This window comes from Meriones unguiculatus, chromosome 16, assembly GCF_030254825.1.
Source record: "Meriones unguiculatus strain TT.TT164.6M chromosome 16, Bangor_MerUng_6.1, whole genome shotgun sequence".
NCBI lineage: Eukaryota > Metazoa > Chordata > Mammalia > Rodentia > Muridae > Meriones > Meriones unguiculatus.
Window position 1 is genome coordinate 55,767,304 of NC_083363.1, and position 25,721 is coordinate 55,793,024.

At 41.4% G+C, this 25,721-nt stretch overlaps 1 protein-coding gene across 4 annotated transcripts in view; it reads right to left on the reverse strand.

Annotated features, from left to right (window-relative positions):
• Positions 1-3,358: 3,358 nt before the first annotated feature.
• The window catches only part of Prim2 (DNA primase subunit 2), a 226,208-nt gene continuing 203,845 nt past the window's right edge, over positions 3,359-25,721 (reverse strand). For all 4 annotated transcript variants that reach the window (XM_060369819.1, XM_060369820.1, XM_060369818.1 and 1 more), the window contains 2 exons: positions 13,809-13,877; positions 3,359-3,891 (listed from right to left, as the gene is read on the reverse strand). In XM_060369819.1, the coding sequence (XP_060225802.1) occupies positions 3,667-3,891; positions 13,809-13,877 (294 nt within the window). In that variant the 3' untranslated portion in view covers positions 3,359-3,666. The remainder of the gene's footprint in view (positions 3,892-13,808; positions 13,878-25,721) is intronic.

Sequence of the window (25,721 nt, forward strand, 5' to 3'; positions counted from 1 at the left end):
ATTTCCTACAGGTGACATGATTTCCATGGAGTCACAAAGCTAATTGTCTACAATGCCAATTATGGTGAGAAGGCTCAGACAAGGGCAAAGACCTGTCAAAACAGGACTCAACACTGAAAGGCAGCCAGACTCTTTGGATAAATACTGATTACCTGAATACAAGCTAGCTACTGTATGAGAAACACCGGAGCCAATGATGACTGGAGGTCCAGCTCCCAAACGATGGAGCAGTATAGCCAAACCTCTTAAGTCAGACCTACTGAAAACACAGCCTCCATCCTGGTGCGATCTGTGTTGAAAACAAGAGAAACAGACAGGGTCCCTGAAATAACCTCCCCATCTCACTCACTTGTCAGCTGGGATATTTATCACTGTGACACAGAGCCCTGTTTACCTCAGGATCCACAGGGAGGGCCCGCCTGCTCACCTCCTCCCTTCCTCTGCCAACATTAGGAAAAACGTTAGCAAATGGATCTAGTTACCACAGTGGTTTGAGGCTTCTGAACGTTTTCTCCCTTCCAGCTGGAAAGACGTCCTCAGACAGCTTCACAAGCAGAACGGCTGTCAGACTCTCGCTTTAATGGGCACTTACATTTAATGTCAAGCGGATGCCTGTGGAAGTCCTTGATTAAATCTGCAAACTGCACTCCAACCCAATGAAACTTTAGAGTTGTCTCATTTCATCTTCCAAGCTTAAACCCCACGCGTTTCCTCCTCAGCAAAGAACGACAGAAATGTGCATGTACAACGATGAACATCAGTGACAAAGCAAGGTACGGCAAGAGAAACATCCTCCTGTGATTGAGAGAGACGCCTCAGCTCACTACAAGTCTGTGTGAATTAGAGATCTTCCCCCAGCTTTATTCTACTCCAACACATTCAAAATCTGTAATTGTTCTGTCTAATCAGTCTCTAATATAATAAGTCCTAAAAAGTTTATTTAAACTCTTCTAGTATTCTTCTATGAGCAGGACAACTAAGAACTTGTGTCCGATGGGTAGGATGAAGACTACAGAACAACATAAAATCTCCCTGAACAATGCCATCGCTTCGACAGCTAGAGTTCAACCTTGCTTTTCTTCAGCTGTGTCACCTGTTGTTTTTGCAGTCACACAGCCTCACTTTTTACAGTTAACAATCTGGAATAATCCTTCTTTTTCACTGGCTACTTTTTGAAGAGTACACCATCTTTCGGTTTTTCTTTTGGGTTCCTCCTACATCATTCAACTCAAACAAGTCTGCCTTCAAGAAAACAAGCCAAAACTGTCAAGATCTGTGAAGCATGAAAAAAAAATGAATAGCTTTTCCCAACCTCCCAAAGCACCAGAAAAGCATAATTTTTTTTTTTTTTTTTTTTTTTTTTTTTTTTTTTGTTTAAGCCTCTAACTTCTGTCCTTCTATCTGTAGGCTTTACAGAATTGTACGTATTTTTTTCTGTAAAACAGATGACAGGCTATCAAATCTTACCACTAAGATGTAGAATTTTCAACTAGAACCTAAACTAGTGGTATTCTGGGGTTTGACTAGCTACATGTAAGACATTTGAGAAGATGACATAAATTCCTGAAGCTGTCATTAAAAAAACAAAACCAAACCAAAAAACACACAGGCACTAAGACATATCTCCTTGTTTGTCCTTCTGCCTCATGAAAGGAGCAAGCGAGGCAGCAACAAAAGATGGCCCCACCTACGGATCTCCTGCCACCTACGGAGATCTTAAGACTTGTCACTGAAATCTGTGATGAGATTGTGTCCAACGTTCTCTTTTTGTCATAAAAGATCCACATTTGGATGCTCAACATTCTAAAGCTAACTTTAATTCTGTGGCTAAAAATAACTCTATGGAGCACCTGTTCATAACATTAAAAAAAAAAACCTTGGGGTTTACAGTGATTGAGAATCATTAGATTCTTGCTGAAAATTAAGTGATGATGGACTAGCTGAGGCTTCCACAGAAGAGCAGTAATTTACAGTCGAGTAAAGCTATTTTCCATTTTCTGAAGCAGATAATAAAATTCATTAAGAAAACCAAACAATTGCTCAGACAGTATCTCACTTAATTGGATAACTAAATAGTCCAAGAAACGGTTGATCCAGAAGCCTCTAGTTAAGGTCTACTGACCCCTTCAGGCTCCGGTACATGTTCCTATTTCAATTCTCTAATAAGGATGCAGCACATCATAAGACTGAAACTACGTCACTCTGAACAATCCTTTTTCTAAATATAATCTCTTTTCTGTTTAGATTTTGATTCACAAGAATAAAGGAAAAGTACTCCTTTACCAGAAGAAGAGACTCCAATGGAGGAATATTTTTCACTTTAAAATAATCCATTCTCTTAGAGCCTCGGTCCCTGTGGGAAACTGGATATGCAGCGAGAAATCAGGTGGTTGGAAGATGGCCTTGCTGAACACTGCTCGCATGGGCTGTATGGCCCACCCTTGCCAGCGGTGAGACAGGGAGCTGCTGTTACAGGTCTGTGGACACTCTCAGCGCTTGCTAAGTCCATTGCTTCCACTGAGAGGAACATGAGTTACCAGATTATTTAGACTTTAAATCTTCTAGCTGCAGCAATAAGCAGGTGGAAAATGAGAGAGATGCAGAGTGCCATTCCTTACTCATTAGCCTGCCCCTTAACTGCAGAACAGCTACAGTAATCCTCAAGTTTCTCAAGTCACCCTTCATTGCAGTCAGTCTGCTGCCTCCTGGGAACAGACCTTCTCCTTGTTGATAATGAACAACAAATAGGCAATACAAAAGAATAAAAGGAAAAAGGAAAAAAAAAAGAAAAGAAAAAAAAAGAAGGAAGGAAGGAAGGGACGGAGGGAGGGAGGGAGGGAGGGAGGGAGGGAGGGAGGGAGGAAGGAAGGAAGGAAGGAAGGAAGGAAGGAAGGAAGGAAGGAAGGAAGGAAGGAAAAAGTGTCTCATCTTCACTGGTGTGAGCTGACTGGAACAGACAGACCGCAGACACACATGCAGAGCACCTGGGGCTGCACAGGCTGTGTTTGTGTGATGGCGTGCACTGGCTGCAGCAGCATCTGGAGGGAGGCGACCTTTAGCTGACCTCCACAGGCGGTTTCCATAGGGTGGTGGTCCCGCGCCACAGGCACCCAGAGCAGGAAGCTGCAGTTGGTATTTCTTGCACACTCTGTCAGCATTCCCACTTAGACCAGAGGAAGGCTTTGCCACTCCTGTGAGTCTTGGCTTCGGCATCCCGGCCATGGCCGTGCCCAAGTCACCAACACACTCACTCAGGGCTTTATCCACTCCTAACACACATGGATTGACCATGATGAGCATTACAAATAAAGACGTAATCTGCTGTGAAAAAAGACTCTATTACACAGACAAAGTCATATACATGTCAATATTTATTAACAAAAATGTTGCAAAAGAGGACTGGGCCAAAATTGAGTGAAACTTTACAAGTTGGTTGTAATTGTATTGTTGCTTGAGGACTTTCATCCTTAAGCGTTTTTAACTTTCTAGGTTTCAGTAGGAACTCTTCCTTTTCATCATGTCAGACATGAGGCGGAGGCAAGTCTGCTTTCTTAATAAATGTGTGTGCGTGAGCAGGTGGGTTAGGGAGGGTAACGGAGAGGTCTGCAAAGACTAACCTTACAGAAGACTGTGTTCCCTGGGGCGAGAGTGACGACAGCGGCCACATCATTTACTAAAGTAATCTTCCAGCCCCTCCAGCTCCATTTCCAGGGAGGAGTCTAGAGAGGCCAGGGCAGACGCGGCATCCCTGCTCTTCTGGACACTGGGTCTGTGCTGGGGCGTCTCTGGCTGGCTGGACTCCTTCTTGATGTCTTTGCCGCCAGTTAGGACCCGCTGGCTCTCGACGAAGAACTGATTCGGATGATTCAAAGAAAAGCCGCAATCGTCCACCTGTCCGAGGAAGCAAAGGTTTACCACATGAGCACATAGCACAGCCAGAAATAAGGCTTCAGAGGCGGTCCTCGCCCCGCTCACGGCTGGAAGTGTGCGCTGTGGGGCCCAGCTACTCCCACTACCTACCCAGCTCATGCCGCGGAGCTTCAGCTGAAGATCCCACAGTGTGTCTGGGACATATGTACGCTTGGCCCAGAGCTCTGCAATGGCTCGGATTCCTACCCACTACCTACTCGGAAACCGCTCGACTGTGTCAAACACATGGCTTCCTCCTCTGCCCTGTCCGCAGACCTTGATCAACATTCTGTGACATTCTGGATGACTCAGCCCTCTGTATCCCATGCACGCTCAATTTTTAGGTTACACGTCATTCCAGTGTGTGCTGATCAATGCTCAGGATGAGAAGTAACATTCCACGGGGCTGGCTGGCTGGGCAGCTCAGTGGTAGAGCCCTTCCCCAGCATGTGAACCTAGGTTCCGGCGCCTGCCCAGCAGTGAGAAAGTTTGGGCAACACATCTGGGCAAGTCTCTGTGTTACACTGGCCATTGGTGATGCACACATCCTTAGCCCTGAGCAAGAGGCTTAGCACATTTCTAGCCAACCTTTTCAAAGTAGCATTAAAATCACCTTGATACCGGTCCCAGGTGCCAGTGTATTTCAGAGCTTAGCTTGAGCGTATGGAATCTCATCTCGTCAGCCTCATAAGAGACCCAACAAGCAAGCAAGTTTACTTGATGTAACTTCTCCGCGTTAGCTTCGGACACACTGTAATCTGTCCTGTTACAGAAAAATCTTCTTTCTAGACCTTTTCTGTGACTTAGCAGATACCTAAGAGTTTATGCTACTTTTTTCCTCAGACGCTGACTTTGAGTGTTATCTCATTTTTCTCACTACTCTCTGCCTTTAGTAATCATAGAGAACGGAGGATCAAATACTATTATTCCCAGATGTTGATCCTAAAATTGACCAATGGAGAACAAGAACATATTTCTTACTAGCTGCAAGTCCATACTGCCTACGACATGCCAGGTGTAATAAACACGCTCTCATCCATGTACTCAGCCAGAGTGTCAATAGTTTTCAGGCAACACAGGGGAGAAAGAGAGGTTAGGGATCTTGCCAAGATTACAGTATTAAGGTTGGAGATGGGATGTCCTTGGGCCAAGGTCAAAGTATTGCATACATATACAATATTCACTCCTGAAAACTTTGAAGTCTTTTATGTTTTAGTGACTCCTAAATGATGCGGCATAATATAACGGGGAATTTTATCTAAAATGTGATCCTTCTCCTTCTTCACTTTCTTCACTCTCACCTTATGGGTTAGAGTGCTACTTCTATGCAACACATAATGTAACGTGAACCTTGACCTTCTCATTTGCAGGCAGAGGTGACAACAGACACCACTTTGCTTGAGCTTTGCTTGGTTTTAAAAATATGATGTTTTCATTTGATATTTTTCAGATCAGTAACCATTATGCTATATCCTATTTATTTATTTATTTATTTACTTACTTACTTATGTGTTAAAGGTAGTATCCCTATCTGTCTTTGGCTATCTTAGCCTTGAATTTGTATTTCTCCTGCTATAGTCTCCTGAGTAGCTGAGACTCCAGGTCTGTGCCCCTGCTTTTGGCTTTTACTATTTTTAACACCTCACTCTGTCTTGAGCTCACTTGTACACAATAGGTATCTGGTAAATATTTACTGAGTTGAGCCCAGAACCAGCCAGTCATATACTTCACACCTTACTGTATGGCTTATTATATACATGCCTGTGTGATAAGCAGTAGTTTTTCAGAACACGAGAATGCACTTGACTAAAACTAAAGCTAAAGAAAATCACAGCCTTATAATTCATAAGTTGAAAAGTCGTTTCCAGAAATGGAAAGTGGAAGGGGTCACAGATAACGGTCCATTACTGTGGCTAGGCATATCAAAGAAGGCTTTGTGAGGAAGTGCTATTTGAGCTGGGGCTGGCTGGATAGAAAGGGCAGAAGCCCAGGAGAGGGAGGAGAGGAGTACAGAAGCTGCAGAAACACAGAGCAGGGTGGAGAGGGAATGGCCCCGGGGGCAAGCGGTTCACGTGGCCTGGTATAAAAGGCGTGTAAGAGACAAGAAGAAGTGAGGTTAGAAAGATTGGCAGGAACCAGACCTCAGAGATCCCGGAAACCCAGAGTCTGTCTAGACATAATTCTCAAGGCACAAGGAAGCTGGAATTGTAAGTCCTTAAGGAGGAGAGAGTGTGATTAGATCTATATAATCTCGTGGAGGATTAATCCAGACTGGTTGGGAGAAAAGGGGCTGCTGCAGCTCAGTCTTAGCCCTCAGCGGGTGGACGATGAGCCAGAGAAAAAAAAAGGGGGGGGGGGGGGTCTTTCTGGAGAGTGAGCAGCTCCAGACTTCCTGATTCTTTAGTCCTTTAATAAGTATTTTAGTAATTTCAGTTATGTTGCTCTGTTAAATGCCTAGTTCTTTATATATAGCTTTAAGAGTTATTACCCAGATCACCAAGAAAGCAAAGCTTTGTCTTTTTAACAATGGGGCTGCTTAACTTCTAAGTCTGTCCTCGATGATTTATGACAAACTTATAACTTTCTTAACAAGGCAAAGTTTATTAGCTTTGTTATTACTTTTGATTTCACCCAGTTCCTGAAAACCTTGAGTGTGTCACAAGAAGTTCACACATTCCAATCTGAAGGCGGCACATTTCACGAACAGGAAATGAGAGACTGGAAGGACACTGCAGCCCATTTCAATTGAAGCCCTCCACATAGAGACTGGCAAACAGATACCTATGGAGGTTATATAGTTTACTTGGTCACAGAGCTAGTAAATGGATTCATATCAATGAAAATACCGCTGCAGTATTTACTGAGGTCAGCGTGTCAGAGAGATATTACTACACACTCTTTCTATAGCACTATTCACAATAGGCAAGTTCTGAAACCACCCTAGCTTTCTAGCAGCCAAGGGATGGATGAAGAAGATGTGGTACATACACACAACGGAATGCTGCTACGCATCATTACTGAAGTTATGTCGTTTGCAGGAAAACTGCAAACCACATAACAACAACTGGAGATAATTGTAGTCAGCAAATTAAGCCAGTCCAGGAAAGACAAACATCTACTTTTCTCTCAGTTGTGGTTCCAGGATTTTACATATGCATTAACGTCAAGTGTGTGTCTATGGCATAAACAGGAAAATGAAAGTGCTAAGGGGAACAGAGGGGCTAACAAGAAGCTGAGAAGGGGAGAGAGACATGCTGAAGACACAGCGCCTGAAAGTGTCCTGTAACACAATACCACACACAGACGGAATTCTACAAAACCTCACACGGCATGCTAAATTGAGGTCTTCTGGCTAGAGCACTTACGTTTCTCTGCAGCCGTGTCAAAAGGCTTCATGCAAAGTCAAATAAACTGACAAAGAAAGTTTTAGACAACTTGACTTTGAATATTACTTTTAAAGCTGCATTTATTTTTATTTGTGTGAATGAGTGTTTTGGCAGCATGTATGTCAGCGCCTTCAAGATGGGCAACAAATCCCCAAGAACTGGTGCTACCGTTGTAGGATGTCATATGGTGCTGGGGAACACACTTGGGTCTCTCCAAGAATCATCCGTGTTTTTAACCACAGAGTCATCTCTCCAGCCCCTTTAAAGATTATTTTTACAAAGCCTTAAAAAAATTCATACAAAAACAATCTAATATCTGGAAAAATGGTAATAAGGAAGATTTTCATTTTTTTTAGTTCTAACATAAAATCTTTTTTAATATTTTTTTATTTTTAAATAATTTTATACATTCACTTGTATCCCAGCTGTAGCCCTCTCCCTCTTTCCCTCCCTCATCTCCTCCCTGCCCCCTTCCGAGTCCACTGAGACGGGGTGTCCTCCTCTCCTTCCGTCTGGCCCTAGCTTATCAGGTATCTTCAGGATGGTTGCAATGTCCTTATCTGTGGCCTAGCAAGGCTGCTCCTCCCTCAGGGGGGAGGGGAAGCTCATGAGTTCATGTCAGGAACAATTCCTGTCCTCCTTACTAGGGAACCCACTTGGATACTGAGCTACCATGGGCTATGTCTGAGCAGGGGTTGTAGGTTACATCCATGTATGGTCCTTGATTGGATAAACAGTCTCATAGAAGACCCCTGTGCTCGGATATATTTGGACCTTGTGGGGATCCCTGTCCCCTCTAGGATATACTAATTCCTCCTTCCTTCATATGATTCCTTATACTCTGCGGAAGGTTTGGTTATGGGTCTCAGCATCTGCTTTGATACACTGTTAGGTAGAGTATCAGGTGCCTTCTGTGGTAGGCTATTGTCCTGTTACTTGTTTTCTCCTCTTTCCAATGTCCATCCCCTTTGTCTTTCTAGATGAGAATTGATCATCTTACCCTTGGACCTCTTTCTTGTTTATCTTCTTTAGGTGTACATATTTTAGTATGTTTATCCTATCTTATAAGTCTATATGAGTGAGGATATACCATGTGTGTCTTTCTGCTTTTGGGATACTAATAAGGAAGACTTTCTTTCTTTTTTTTTTTTAATATGAGGGATTTTTTTTTAACACGTTCTTTCAAGTTCTTAAAGCTTTCAATACACCCATCATTACAGAAGATGACTGAACTATACCAAAGTCTCAGAATTCAATGTGAGCAAGACAAAACATAGTAACCTTTCTAAATCTCACTCTTCTTATCTATGGAATGGGTATAATAATAGTGCTATCTTAATGTGTTCTTATGGTAGAACACTAATGGAATATGAATTTTAAGAGTTGTAGTTCTATGAAGTCCAAAAAGAGTCAAGAAAGATAAGTCAATTAAACATGAGGCAGAGTTCCCAGAAGAAAAGTTATCATTATGCTTTTTCCCCCCACTTTAAAGAAACCCAAACTAGAAACTGTTGATTGCATATTACAGGCATGAAAGAGAGATGGAACTGAATTTAATTAGAAGACTATACTCAATAGTTCCTTGCTTTTTACACCAAAGAGTTAACAAAGGAAGGATAGTTAACTTTAAAAAATATTCAAGGGATGTACTTTTATGAATTTCTATGTTAATACCTTTACTAACCATTTACAGCAGGCCCCAGGGCCCCAAGACTGGCTGCTGACATGATCTGTGTGGTGTTCCCAGCTTTCTCTCTCAGGCCCACAGAGCCCTAATTCCTTTTGCTAAACGTGTGGTCTGGCAGCTGCTGCTGGTGTGATAAACGTCCTCGGCTGGACTGCATTTCTGGGAGCATCCTGTCTTTCCTTTTGTTTTGAAGAAAGTGTATATGACTCCCTGTAGTCTTCTTTCAACTGCTCAGAAAAATAAACTTGGTTTGTTTGTTTAGGGAAAGGGGACAAATATAAACCTGGCCAAAAATGATAGTAAATACTCTTTAAAGTCAACTTGTGGAAAAGGAGGTTATCCCAATTGCTCATTTTGAAATTTCCAAGTGCCAGTGGCTATTTTCTTTATTACTCACCAAAACAAACAATCTCCTTTTGATTCCCTCTCTACTTGGAAACACACGTATTGGTATGGTACCTATATCAACATTGTATTTATGAATCTCCTGTTTCTTTGTAGATGAATTTAATTATATTTGAACATGGTATTACATTTTCATTTTTACAACTTTGTGTTACTATGACAAAACACTCAATAGAACAATTTATGAAGAGGGAAAGGTAATTCAGGCTCAGAGTTCTCAGACTTCAACACATGGTCCATTGCCTGGGGCTGCACATGCTGAGGCAGTAGATCATAAAAAGAAAACATGATAGAGCAATGATCAACATTCCATGTCTTCAAGGGCACAATCTCCATGACTAGGCTCCCTTCCACTAGACTCCACTCCCTCAAGGTTCTCCTATCCCCTTTGGCTGGAGATGGGTCTTTGGGGGAAGGGGTTTCGGATGTAAAGGATGTAACATATTAACCTAGAAGGTCTACAGAACTAGCAGGAATCAGGACCAGGTCAGCACAGCTGGTGACAGTGTCCTAGTGGATGTATTATGAATTTCAGATTTTATCTGCAGATAAAATGGAAACCCACAGCTAGGTGTTTTAAAGCAGGTTAATGAAATAATCAAATTCCATTATGGTAACTACCACTCCCTGCTGTGTAAAGAAGAAAGAAAAAAGGGGTCATGTGTGTGTTCTGGGAAATGAGCTAGGAAGCTACGATGGAGTTCCAGATGAGAGATGGTGCTGTGGCTTCTAGCCTGAAACTCAAATTGCTACCTGCAAGGATGACCCCACATCATTGGAGACACTTATGTGCATTCATATACCCCACTTAGGACTTCAGAAAAGTGTGTAATAGATTTCACAATGCTTTTGTGGCAGTTTATATGATGGGGGAGAAATTATGCTCAACTAGTTGGAAAGTAAGTCACCAATCAATATTCAAAGGGATCTATTTCTAATGAAGCCACTTTTAATTAAGACCCAGAGGTTAACCTCCACGAGGCCTAGAGTTTCCAGTTAGAGTGAAGGCGTGCAAGAATGCAGATAATGCGGTGTGGCAACATTCAGCTGTTTTGAGCAGTGCTCCTCAGGAACACTGAAGCCGACAGCCTTTCTTAGGCCTTTGACACCCGCCCAATCAAGCCATTCCACGTGATGACTTCACACGTGGGCCTCACAGTTCTGCCACAGCAATGTAGGGTGGAAGAATGGGAGCAATGCTGTTCTCCTATGGGACGTTCGGGCTTTAATCAAGAGGTTTTGCAATGGCAGCTTGTAATGAGGCAGCTGGTGTTACCACAGAGGCATATGGAGCTATCACAGCACTGCTGCAAATGGTATCAATTAACGAGTTCCTTTTCAAAACTTGCGTTTAAGTGAATTTCATCACAGAGGCCTGAGGAAAATGAACACAGAGGTTTACAGGGGAGGGAGATGGATGGCAGAAAGTGAGTAATAAAAATAGGTTCTATTTTTACACTAAAAAATAATAAATGGAGATATCCACATCTAAAAATCTATAGCAATAGATCTAATGAATACAAATAGCCTTATGTCATTGATTGATGTGTAGGAAAAAGCTACACCATTTCTGTGTAAGAAAGGACTTAGATGCACATCTTCAGTAAACTAATGAAAGATTTAAAAATAAGCAATTATGGCCCTAGTTGTACTGGGCACCATAGAAGCATACCGAGGAACTCGGTGAACCGGGCATGGCTCGCCTGGTACAGCATTGGCTTATTATCCCAGCACTCAGAAGGTGGAAGCAGGGGGCTGAGGAATTCAAGGTCAAGCTTGGGCTACATAATAACAGGCTAGTCTGAGCTGTATTACGAAAACAAACAAAAAATAAACATGGAAAAAAAGGAGGGAGGGTAAAATTTGGTATAACTCAATTTTAAACCTAATTTAAAAGTAAATTAAAGATAGATGCCAAAATTTGAATGTTTGGAGGCTTTTTACTTAAAAGCTTCACAAATGATTGAGAGCATATATGAAATTAAAACTCTCAAACTAAGCAAGGGATCCTAAAGGGAATCCTAAAGGGAAGCTTCTTAAACTCAGGAAATAAACAATTCAATAGCTTCAGGAAGTCCCTGAAACTGACTAGATTCACTAGTCAACCCTACCCCCCTAAGCATATATTAGTGATTAGCACTGCTGAGGACTCTCAGAGAGAAGCTGAGGTTCCTGGAAGAGACAGATAAGTCAAACTGTCTGGAGGAAGTAAAGACCAGCCAGGGTACCTAAAAAGGCTCAGACCAAATGAGCCACCTGAAAAGGATATTCTCCAACTTGCTGAGCTGCATGCAGACTGTGTGCTCCAAGATTGCAGCTTTCATAAGCTTTCATCATGGTGGAGTGGGCTTTGGTGATACAGTTGTCTTTGAGTTATTTACTCCTGTCTGTAACCTCTCACTCATATTCCTGTGTAACCCTAATAAAACTCACTGGTTCCCCAAGGTGATCTGTTGTTGGTTCCCTATTTGAGTGAGTGGATGTTTGTTCGCATGGTGCTGAGAAGGCCAGGCATGGGACATTGCTATGGGTCCTGTCATGATCAAACTAAGCAAACTGTGTCTTTGCTTACAATTTTTATGACAAATATTTCAATTTTATAAAAATAAGTTATATTACAATAGGAATAATAGTTTCCAATTAGATGCAGAAGTCTAGACTCATGGCGGCCCATCTCTAGCTTTACATATCCTTCTGATCAACTGAGGCATGCAGAGGAGTGACTTGGAACCACAGTTTGCCACACATAAACCACAGTTTATGAGTTAGTCCAGCTAACCTCGAAAGTGCCTCAGTGTTTAATATTTTCCTGTCTACGATCACCTCAGCTGATATTCTTTCAAATCTAGTACCAAGTATAGATTATGGTTAGACTATCAGACTTTTAATAACTTAGCCAGCCCAGGTTCAAATCCAAATGCCATTCCAAAAAGAACTTACCAGGCTGCTCAGCTTCCCCGTGTTCACTAATGCATTACAATAGTACCTGGCTATTGCTGTGGTCGAGGACCTTAGTGTTTTGCCTGATATGCTTTAAGGGTTCCACAAAGGTGGGCTCATATTATTTATCATTTTGATTATTGATAAGACAATTTTTTAAGAAAACATATACAGAAATCCAGCAATTACATAAGTCAGAACTTTAAAAACCATCTTTTGTCAACTTAATAGAACATATAAATATAATATTTAGCACAGTATCTGACAATGAGTTGGCTCTACAAACACAGCATCTTTGTGGATACTCAGGATAGTATCACACTCCACAGCAGTGCCCATATGTGCTCAGTGACAAACTATTTCAGAGGTGTACAGACCTCCAAAGCCTGTTCTCAGATACGTGTCCTGTTAGGAACCCACATCCAAATTAATGGTTGAATGAGGAGCCAGTGGGCTGAATTTGTCCTACAGATATTTTCTGTTGGCATCCTAAAGCCGTCACTTTTGTCCACATGAACGCAGCAGGGCATACATTCTTCAGTGCTCCAGAGTTTCTACCATATTTCTCCCCCTGCAGCCAATTCACCTTCCGGGGCTATTTATCTACGAGTCACTGCAGGCCTCTTGAGCTTGTGGCTCTTGCTTTCCAGATTTCAAGACCCTCTGTGAAAGACAGAGCCACTCAGCACTCATCTTAGTTACCCTAAAGGACTTTCAGTACTAAGGAGGCAGGCAAGATACTCGTCATATTTCTTGATTCCCTCGTGGTTACCGATCCACAAGTAAACCACGGCTCTACAGTTCGAACAGAAGAGACCTGGGAGGCACATTAGGCTACTATCAAGCAGCAGCCACAAATACATCAAACTTTCTTCATAGAAGATGGAGAATGTCCCTGGTTCTTCTGGACAGGCACAATGAAGGTTCCAGATCTAATCCAGTTCAGTGATTGGCAAACAAAGACCTATGGGTTAATTCTGACCCTCTTTATAGATAGTAGTTATCAACCTTCCTAATGCTTTGACCCTATAATACATTCCCTCATGTTGTGCTCACCCCAACTATAAAACTGTTTTCGTGGCTATTTCATAACTGTAATTTTTCCACGGTTATGAATCATAATGGAAACATCTGTGTGTTCCAATGGTCTTAGGCGACCCCAGGAAAGGGCAGCTCAGCCCCAAAGGAGTTGTGACCCGCAGGTTGAGAGCTGCTGCTTTAGAAGTTCTGTAAGTTCACAGCTATGTCTACATATTTTCTATGGTAGCTTTTGAAATGCTGTGGCAGAGTTGACTAGTTGTGACAGAAATCAGAAAGCTTAAAGGTTTTGCACTCTGCCTCTTTAGCAAAGAGCTCAATAGCCTTGGGTCTTGAACCTAGACACAGAGTGGTGGGTGCAGCTGCAGTTCCAAAAGCACCAAACAAAATTCAGAGTAGCAAGGCACACACAATCAGTCCATAAAGTTAATCAGTTTACTTACGTTATGCGTCATCTCGAAGTACTTCTGACAGGCCAACTGGTAATGAGTCCCCTTCACTAAATCCAAAATCTAAAACACACAGGGAGGTAAGAGAGAAAGAATACAAGTTAAGTTTCTTCGAAGCCACTGCGGCCACAGTTGTTGGACTTTCCATATCTCCATTCCAAAAAGGAAACTCAATAAATAAATCATGTAGTGTGCTGTGCTTCTGCAGCCTGGACACCACAATGATGCTGGGATCATCCAGGAGTGGTTTAGCTCAGCATTAAAACACAGATGGCCAGTGATAGCAAGTGATCTTTCTGACCTGCCACCCGTGGCTTTTAACACTATTACTTTGACAACAAGAGGAGAACACATCCTGGTATTTTGACTTTAATGGTTTCTGTCAGCATATCATACTGCAGCATCTTTTAAAATCTTGTAGCCATAAACCTAGTAATCTAACCACAGAGGCATAGAGCAATCACACACACTCTTTGGACTTAGCTTCACATCACCTGCTTATACAGACGCAGCACTAAACACTGCTGTGAACCCATCAGGAAAACTGAACTAAAGCCCTCTGGAGCGCTGAGAGGCAACAACTTACCCTACATCAGATTGTCTTTGCTGTAATGAAGTCACTTCCAGCCAAGCTCAGCAAAATGTGAGCGTGAAGAACCTATTCGAGTATCTATTAGGAACGCCACCATATCTTTTGTAAATTCAATTTGCCTTCCAATTCTACTTCATGCAGTCTCTTCAGAGTGTTGCAAGCCCCTGTCCTTATCAGTAGAACGCAATGGTAGCTGAAACTTGTAAAGTTTCATGGCCTTCTGCCACTCCCAAATAAAAAATATATATATATTTGACCCCGTTACCAAGCACAGAAAAATGCTGGAATTAAGAGATAACCTCAAGTGTAGGGAAAGAAAACTCCAGAGAAAGGTTCATTTGTACCCTCTTTCAAAAGGCAAACCTTGTCACAAAAGAAATGAACACAGTCTTGAATTCCCGCTGTCCCCATCACAAAACACTGCTTGACAGGTTCTGACAAAAACAAGAAAAGTACAGTTGTACTTGGGGCTTCAAGCACCAGCAAGACTTTGTTAAAGGATTGTTTTCTTTTAATTGTCTTACATCCAAATTTTATATCACCTTCACTTAATATTTATCTGAAATATCTGTGTAAATGTCAACCTGTCACAAAACCTAGGATTCTGTCTACTTCTATGACCCATCTTTCCTCAATTAGAAAAAAAAATGAAAAACAAATTAATTAAAAACAATGACAACAAATAAAAAATGAAGTAAAAAATTTTGTAAGTAATACCAACATTTTGAGCTTATACCCCAATGCTTTCCCAGCCATTAAAGCTGTGCAATGATGAACTTGTAATTAATTATGGATAAAAAAACAACAGATTGACACATTTGAACTGTCATTTCAAAGAAGACTTCAAACACAAATTTAAGATTTGACGCCATAAATCACCTGAAGACGAAATTAATCCCATAAATACAGCTGAACCATAAGGTATATATTTATGTTCCTTTTATGTAAAATTAAAACAAGGGAGTGGTGCAGTCCACAAGTGGCTGGGCCTTCTGACATGATTAACAATCAAGGTAACAGCCCACCCCAAAGCCATGCCATACAGACCAAGTTGACCCAGATCACCCTTCATTAAACCACCCAGCACAGGTGAGAACACATGTAAAAGGTTAGTGACAACTAAGACACAGAATATGAAAACTGCAGACTTCACTGGAAAGGCTAGGTGTTTTCTGTTTGTTTGTTTTTAATTAAATTCAGATTAAGAACCCAGGTATCTTTAGCACCGCACTACAGAGAGGACTCTTCTTTTTTTATTATTATTATTTATTTATTCACTTTGTATCCCAGCTGTAGCCTCCTCCCTCAGCCCCTCCCAATCCAACCCTCCCTCCCTCTTCTCTCTTGCCCCTTCCCCAGTCCACTGATAGGGGAGGTCCTCCTCCCCTTCCATCTGACCGTAACCTATCGGGTCTCATCAGGACTGGCTGCATTGTCTTCCTCTGTGGCCTGGTCTATCTGCATTTAAAAATATTTGGGTTGGAAATAACTCACCCATCTACTTTAAAAGCACCTTACTAATCACACCATAGCCTATTTGAGATAAGCAAAAGATATGTATAACCATAAAGTTATGACAGAAACAAAGACAATATTTTCTTTTCTGGCAAGAACAACTAACAAATTAGAATAACAGCGATGAAGCAGAGGAAGTTAAAAAAAAATACATGGGAGAAAAAAAGTGAACCAAGGAGAATTCCAAGAGGCCGATTAGGCAGCACTGTCAGGTTCTATCTTCATTTCAGACAAGAAATGCATCCTGTTAAAATAAAGTTGCTGGGAGGTCTCATTAGGGACAGGATCAGTTTTAAAAAGAATTAAGAAATCATGTGCAGCTTAATCTAACTTCCCATAGAGGAATACAGAAACAGCGTATGTATATGCTTTCAAATTAAACAAAAAATGTGAAAGGACCTGAGAACACAATTATTAGGAGTCCAGATTATGAGACAGATTTGCTCTCAGCCCAGGGGAGAGGAGAACTGACTTTCTCCTATGTCAGACTCACAACTGTAAAGGGCAGACTAGAGACAGGAGGCATTTCGCCAGCCTCTGTGGCTGGCTGTGGATCCCACCAGATGAGAGCAGGGGCGGTGGGACACCAAAGCTTCCCTAATAGGCAGACAGTTCCGTAAGGAGCTGGCACCTCACATGGAAACGCCCGCCAGCATCTGCTGATGCGCCACAGCGGTGCGCTACACATCACTCACTCACCCTTCTTCTCAAACCGTTCCTAAATATGAGCTAGGTTTTATTTTTTAGTTACTTATTTGGTGTTTGTTTGTTTGATACGGGTTTCTCTGTATAGCCGTGGCTGTCCTGGAACTCGCTCTGTAGACCAGGCTGGCCTTGAACCCATAGAGATCCACCTGCCTCTCCCTCCCTGCGTGCTGTGATTACAGGCATGCACCATAACAGTGGGCTCTGAACTAGGTTTTTTAAAACAATTTTTTTTTCTAAAAGAATGATTTGAACACTTCAACAACAGGGCTCAAGGCACATATACAATCTTTCCATTTTCATTTATTAATTGTAGAAACTCTTGTGTTTCACTGTGACAGTTGACAGACATAACAAACTCTGGTCATCTTTAGTCCCTTAATATCCTATCTCACCTGTCTCCCACTGCTGTCCTTCCGCTACCTCTAGACCCTCCTTCATCTTTCACATACTAGCTGCACTGTTCTTTTAATTATTACTGCTATATGTACATACACATAAGTTGAACAATACAACCTGCTGAGCCCGTTTACTGCTGCTTGTGTGTATATGCCTTTAGAAATGATGCTTCCTGTTGGATAAACCAGTAGGGGCTTACCACTAGCTGGTTTATCCAGTTACTTTACCCAGAATCAGGAGACTGATTCTCCCTCTCTCTGCAGCCACTGACTACTTGGACCTCTTTGTCTACATATGGAGAGGGGGTGGAGCCTTGCGAGACCGCCCTCACCACTGTCGTGCGGTGAGTCAGCTGCTGCTGTCATTGTTCAGGTCTGGGTTAGACAGCCACGCTGCCAAGGTTTCACAGGTGCAGTTTCCCTGTCCTACACAGAAGACACAGATTCTCGCTCACTTCCTGGTCTTGTGGCTTTTACAATTTTTTTTTTTACCCCTCTTAAGGGAGGTGGACATGAGAATACATTTTTAAAAAATGATTCAGCTGTTTCTTAAATGTTGGCATTTACTTCTCATATAAAATAAATTAAAAATGGCTATTTAAGCTGTGGGCTGGCTTTCCCCAGGGTCCGAGGATTGTTCAAGGTTCCTGAATAAACTGCATTGAAAAAAAAAAATACTATATATTAGCCTAAACGTGGCTAGCTGAGGTTTCTTTCCTGTGTGTGTGTGTGTGTGTGTGTGTGTGTGTGTGCGTGTGTGTGTGTGTGTGTGTATAGGCACATGAAACAAGTTATGGCTTGCAGAGCTGGAATGCTAACACCTTGTATAGACCCACTTTGCTGACTTCAGAAATTTAACAAGGGATCCTGAATTGCCAGCGCTTGCCTATGTAGTACAACAACATAGGCTTGCTCTTGATCTTGTTGACTTTTTCCGATATGCACATCACTATTAAGCATTGTATTAAGATAGTCTACAAGATGAGCACTGATGCAACTTGCTTGTGGACAGAATGACTTCAAGGCTGGAGATACAAAGTTAGAAATGGAAAGGAAAACCAAGATGTACCCCAAATGCTCTAATTAAGTTTGTGGCAGAAAGCACAATTACACGTTCAATAAACACAAAAACCCAAGAAAGGCTGGGAGATACCTATGATAGACTCTGAGAACACAATTTGGGTCAGAATCAGAGCATTCCTAAAGGAAGGAACTGAGAAAGATGATGCAGTCAGGCACAGTACTTGTTAACAGTGTTGTTTTTCGAGCATAAAGTCTCAGGACCAGACAAACATCACTCCCTTCATTAGTTGCCATAACAGAATGCTCAAAATTGGGTGATTTAGTAGAGGTTGATTGGCTCACAATTTTGAAGGACAAAGGTCCAAGATAGTAAAGTCACATCAGTTTGGATTCTATTGAGGATGGCAGAAATGGAAGAAAACTATCATCTGGCAAGAAAAGAACCCGGAAAGATTCAAAAGTCATAGCAGCCCAATCTCATGGGGACCTGAGAACTGTTTGTTGGTCCTCATGAGAGGATGCCCAGCTGTCTTCACTAAGCTGGTGTACTTCCAAGGATGTCAGGAGAGATGAGATTGGCCCAGAGTAAGGATCTGAAACAGAATGGGTCAAACAGACCACATAAAGGTGGACACTCATGTAAAGAAGGAATAAAGCAAACGGAAAGAAACATGAGCAACATGGGGGAAGTGTGGAAAGCAGGGGAAAGAAAGAAAAGGGTGCAGTCTGCAGCCTGGTGCTTCTCATGCTCATGTGGCTGCTGTAGCTCCCGAGGTCCTTCAACAGCTGTGACAAGGACTCTCCAGTATTCCACCTCCGTTCTGAAAGACCTCAGTGAACACTACTCCCTCTTGCAGACAGGACCAATTCCAAAGAGCAACTCCCCTAAGACCAGAAGGAAATAAACCGCACACGCATCTCTGATGCCTGCCTAACAGGTTTTCTAATTACACTCAACAATCATATCAACGTTGAAATCATAAAATAACCTGAGAGAAAATTTCCATGAAGACCTATGAATTGCTCAAAATACTGTTCAAAAGCCCTAAGATTTTTAGTTTTTCACATTGGTTTTATATAGTAAAACTGAGATACAAGAGCACCGTTACAGCGGCCTGCTCTGAGTGACACAGAAGGACAATGTTTAAGTTATGTATATGTCTGGATTTTCCTCACGACTTTCAGTTAGCCTCTACCAGGTGAATAAAAGCCAACAAGAAAAATTATAAACCTTTAAAAATGAAATAATTCAGCTTCTCATCTTCACAAAAAAGTTTAACTGTTTGTATTTGCTGTGTTTAGTAAAGAAAGTTAATGCCACTTTATCCTCAGGACAAGTTACTGGTTATTTCTCTAAGAGAATTATGTTTCCCTTCTCTTTCTCAATATTCATTTTAATTTAAATGTCTTTCATATAATCTATTTTGACCCTGTTTTCCCTTCCCCCAGGTCCTCCAGGCCCTCTTCCCACTCACAGAACTTCATGTTCTTGTGTCTCCTTTCTCTCTCCCTCTGTCCTAACCCCTACTCCCAAAAGAAACACCAAACAAATGAAAACCAAACCAAACAAAAAACCCCAAACCAACCAACCAAACAAACAAATCAATAAAGAACAAAATAACCCCACCCCCAACCCTCACAGAGTTCATTTTGTGTAGGCTAAGTTCTCCTGGCCTGGAGTATGGCTCATTTACCCAGTGAAAAACTATTAGAGAAAATGGATTTTCCCTTCCCCAGCAGGTATCAATTACAGATAGGTTCTTGGTTAGGGAATGGACTTTGTGTTCACTTCTCCTTCTCAGTGCTAGGATTTCTCTGCTTTGATCCTGGGCAAAGCATGCTGCCACAGTCTATGTAGCCCAGGCTACCTTCAAGTTCATGGCCCTCCTGCTTCAGCCTCCTGCAGACATGTACCACCACACCTGGTCAGGAATTCTAATAAAGTGCCATAACCAAGATCAACACATAGGATGTTCAACACCAGCCGGAATCGCCACACAGACAATAGACATAAATATCAGCGCACACTACATGTTTCAAGTCCAACTCTGAGCGCAGCTGCGGCTTCCTCCCACCTTTTCCTCCACTGCCTGCCAATGACGCGCCAGGATTACTTGGCAGCAGAAAGAGGCCACCTGCCTGCCCTTGGCGCCGGCGACTGCTCTACTGTGCATGCGTAGCTCAATATGCTGCCCCCACCAGCTCGAGTGCCTCTAACTCAAGGTCATCGTCTGCCTTGCTTCTTCCCAAAAGGCTCAGCTTTTCAAAACCTAGAGCACACCTTCCATTTCTAAGCTTCCTTACTTTGAAAGAAGAGCTTGGTAGAAGCGTGGAATACTTCTGCACACACTGCTCTCTCTGCCTCTCAGGCACCAGGCACAGTAGATGCTTCCCACCTGAGCTGCGACCTTCACTAGCGAGAGCAAGGCCAATGAAAATACACTTCCATTTGCTTAAGAACATTGAACGTCAAGAATTTTACTGTCTGATTTGTTACTGTTTATAAATACAGGCTTGAGAAGATTTTACTTTCAACCATCTTTAAGACTTTCCTTTCCTCTCTACTGCTCTGCTCCCCCCACCCCCATCATTCTCTCTTATCACCAGGCTTCCTGGTTTTCCCTTACAACAGTCCCACATGGCCAACACAGTAACTCTAAAAGCCAACCCCAACCCTGCATTCCAGCGCCGCCATGGGCGGGGCACAATTCCAAGGCCTTTCTCCTCAGACCTACTGTCCCTCCCTGGGCTCTGCTTCAGCTGCTCTGGCCATGGGCTTCCCATAGATGTTCTAGGCTTTTCTGTTTCCTGGAATTTCACCTCACAAAATCCTAGGGATAACATCTACGGGAGGCTTTTGTCAAGTATGTTGCTTTGGTTTAATCCAGAATTACTTACATCTATTCGTGGTAACACTTCTCGGAATGGTGTTTGCTCTGTGCTGCCAGAGACCTCCCAAAGCACACGGTGGCCTGGTCTCCAGAAGGTCTGCTTCTGGCAGCTATCACGCGGCAGTTAACTTTCACCTCCCTCAGCTGGTGTCTCCCCGCTGCCACGTTAGCTCCATCAGGTAGGCCTCATTAGCGTCACCTCACAATATTTCTACTGTCTTCAACAGTAACTGAAACAGTCATCTCCAAATCACTGCTCAAGAGTTTGGATATAACTGTCCGGGGAAAGGGCGCGTGCTTCACACGGCCCATGTGGAGGCTAGACGACAGCTAAGTGTGGAGCTGGGTACCTCCCTTCACATTTTACATGGATTCTGGGAATCGAACTCAGGGCTCCAAGCTTGTGTGACAGGTGTCTTTGCTTGCTGAGCCGCTGTACCAGCCAAATGGCTGCTCATTAATGTTGCGTGAATGTGGTTCTGTCCTCTCATATCCTCACTTCCTGCCACTGGAAACACGCCTACACGATTCCCTGCATGCGTAACAGATCATCGTCTGTTCTCTTTTGGATCTGTGACACCTCGATTATACTGATTTTGTTTTTTTTGAACATTTATGCTTCTTTATTAAAGCAAAATAGATACCAAAAATTCTTACAAAGCAATGTAAAGTGTTGCCTCAAATACTGAATTTCTCAGTGCAGATTAATGTCAGTATTTTGTGTTAGGAAACATCAGCAACTAAGTGAACCAGACCCAGAGGAAGGACAACCGAGGACAGGTGACCAGCCTGCTTAGAGACATGGCAGGTAGCAGTGCTGACCTCAGCTCCAGGGTTTACTTACTAATTATTACTCTTTTTTGAAGATACCTTACTGTTTGTCCTGATTTAAAAACAAAACAAAACAACAACAACAACAAAAAGTAAGACAGTTCAGAACTACTATGCTCTATGATCTTTAGGCTTGTAGAAAACACACTGATTTTATGATTACTTTTAAAGATCTTATAAAACGAATTTTATCTAGCAGATATAGATAATATAATATATTATATATAATAGATATATAATAGTATATATCTATTAGTATAGTAGAAATAATATAATAGAAAGAGTATAATAGAAAGAGAAGTATAATAGTATACTTAGAATAATATATAATATCATTCTATTATAATAGTATAATAGAAAGAAAAGTATAATAGAAAGAGAAGCCACGCTTAAAGCCTGCCACTTAATGGCTTTCCAAGGATGAGGAGATTAAACAGTGCACATGCATTATATGCGTGTCGATATGCACTGCATATAATATATAAAAGCATTACATATATCTAATTATCCAACAAGAAATGTACTTAAAACTGACGGTAAACACCATTGCTCTGAGGTGGATCACAGCTGAGAAGATTAAGAATCTAAAGTATTTGCCTTATGAATACAGGCGACTGTTTCTATTAAAGCCTGTTTCTCCGAAACAGGTGGGCACGTTGACAAGATGAACGCTCTATGAAAATGAACAAGAGCAATAGTTTCATGACTACAGTAGATGGGTTGAATTTATGTGACAGTGCCAAGCTAAGTACCAATGAATTTCTATGTGTATCAAAAATTTCTGAAAAGAATACTATTTTAAGAATATACTTTCTATTTTTAAAAGTTTAGTGAACATTTTCAAAACCAAACGTAAATGTTATTCAACTTCATGTGTGATTTTTCCTTAAACTATTTATCCTGACTAGTATTAAAAAAATTTAAGAAACTATCTGCAGCCTCTACAAAGGAAAAAAAAAAAACATGTTAAAGATCAAATTAAATGTTTGATGGTTTTGTGACATAAGCAAAAATATAGCCATGGCTATCACATCTCCTCTACTGCCGTTCTGAGATTTACTAATGACATTTACTAATTTACTAATGAAAAAGCACATTTTCAACCACACACTATGAAAAGTACAAAGAGCTGTTGTGGAGTCAGAAGTGGCAATGACACAATAGCAGACACTGTCCCCTCAGTAATGAAGACTGGATGTCATCACCATTTGTGGGTGTTCCACACCTGACAACGTGACAGTGCTCTTCTGCAGTTCAGATTTACACACACACCAAATAAGGAGCTAAAAGACTTTACTGGAGCACTTATCAGTGCTGCCATGAAATCCTGCCATAGTTACTTTAAAGCCTTTTAAACTGCCCATTTTGAAGGATTTCTTCATTAAAAGGCACTTACCAGTTTAGATTTAATATGGTAGGTAATTGCCTGAAAAATTTTTGACTGTGAAAAACAGGTTGACTGGCTTCCCTGAAACTACAAAGAGCACATGGCTCTTTCCACACTCGATAGCTTTGACATCACTATTTGGTTTCTTGGAAGTACTAACAGAAGTAATTATTAATAGTTATGTTGAATCAAAATCCTAAAACAAATATTCCTTCTCTATTGAAAAACATTAAACAAGAAATTAAAGGCATTAGTAAATAGCATGACTTCTACCAACAAACTTGCAAATGAGTGGTTTATTTGTAAAATTGTGAGTTGTAGAAAGTCCAACACAACTGTATGCAGAAGCAAATACTGAGGTACAATGAAAAAACAGAACTTAATCACTCTGCTGATAATGAAAAGTCTCGAGTGTTCAAACTCAAATCACTATTGAGAGCCATGATCTCCTATCATGATAAAAATCAGGGCACAGATGGTAGTTTAACTTTTCTACAGCCGCAAGTAAAAAAAAAAAAAAAAAAAAAAAATATATATATATATATATATATATATATATATCAGCATTTCTAGCATGTATGTAATTAACCTAAAATATGATGAGCCTATTTTACAGTGCTTTTCTAGATGAATTTTTAGATGGTGTGTTTAACATGTACAGACAATGGTCCATCAGAGCTGACTCCAGCAGCTTGAGAGGCAATTCTGCCCAGCTCTATACATCAGGTATAGCACCACAACACTGCTAGTTTGATTAGTAACAGTTACACGAGAGAAATGAGTAAATGCACACTGCCCCTCAGGAGCTGCCATACTAACACACTGCCTTTTGATACAACCGCCACTGCAGAAATCAACAATTCAATAACTGGTCAGTCCATGGCAGTCAGTCCTGTGCGCTGTGCAGTACATGTAGGACCATTCTGCAGCTACAGCAGGCTGGAAGGGCAGGTCTCACCAAAGGTCCTCGACTTTTATGATTAGATACCTTCATATCACATTCTCTGGTTTCTTGGAAAATAGCATGAAACATGCAAAGAAACAAGTGAACTCACAAGAGGAATACACACTAGCCAAAGGCAACACAGACATACCTTTAATATGTTCAAGGAGTAGATAAAAACCCAAGAAAATCTCTTAACAAAGAAAAAAGGAGATTCCTTATGAATGTATATACAACCGTCCTCAATAAAATGCTAGCGAGTCTGGGCTGTGGTTACAGTTCAGTGGTAGAGAGCTTGTCTGGCATGAGCAAGGCCCTAGGCTTAATCTCTGATACTGAAAAAGTCAACAAAACCAAAACACTCATCAATCAAATCCAGCAACATATTTATAAGAATTAGAAGTCATGATCAAGTGCTACTGTAGCGATCCTAAGTGGTTCAAAATATGAAAATCAATTGATGTAATATAGCACCTTGATAAAGTGAAGCAAATACTAAAGTGTGATTCACCTCAATTGATGCTCAAAAGGTACCCGATCCATCCAATATCTTTTGGAGATTCAAACAAAAACTCCCAATTAGGCTAGGAGTAGGAGGGATTTACTTGAAACAGTAAAGGGTGCTATGAAAACCCAGTTCCTAATGCACTGCGGGAAGACTGAAAGCTGTTCCCTACCAGCAGGAACATGATCAAGATAGTAGCCTTTTCACTGCCACTCAGCACAGTGCTGGATGTTCCAGTCAGAGAAGGCAATTACACAGAAATACAAGGCATCCTGATGGAAAGGATGTAATACTGCATCTGTCCTCAGAAGTCCTGCTCCTAGCAGAATCCATAACAACCCACTACAATAAATTAACCTAGCAATGCTGGAAAATACATGAATAAAAGCCAGTTATCTTTCTAACACCAGTAGGGAATGGCCAGAGAAAGAAGAAGACATTTCTACTATAAAGTAGCAGGAGGCATGTAGAGCAAAAACATGTATGCTGATGAGTGTAAAACACAAGGAAGGAACTGAAGAAACTGAGTAAGGAAAGATGCCTATGCTAGGGACTGGCAGGCAATGCCCAGACATCATTACTACCCGGGCACATTGACCGTATCCACTGAAGTTCTAAAGCTGATCCTTAAATGTATAGGAAATTACAACAGGCTGCAAATAGCCAAGATGATATTTAAAAGGAGGAACAGAGTTGAATTAATTCACAACTCTGGGTTCAAAACCAGCACAAAGCCGTATATCCAAACTTCAGTGCTAGTATCAAGACAGACATACAGACCAAAACAATAGAGCTAATAGTCCAGAAATCACCTACACACCTACATCCAATGTACTCTGTCATTTGGACATTCTATCCCTAAGCTACATCTCTAACTACAGTTTATTTTCTTCGGAAGTTCAAGACTACCAACTGGCAAGCCATGTCTTTAATGACAAGTGTTTGGAAAACTGAATGACAACACACAAAATGACTCTCAACCTCACACTGCACACAAAAATTAACTCAAAACACAGCAAAGAGCCAAATTTAAAAGCTGAAACTATAAAGCTGATGCAGAAAAAGCTGTCAATCTTCATGATCTTAATTCTGGCATGGACTTTTAGATGTAACATCA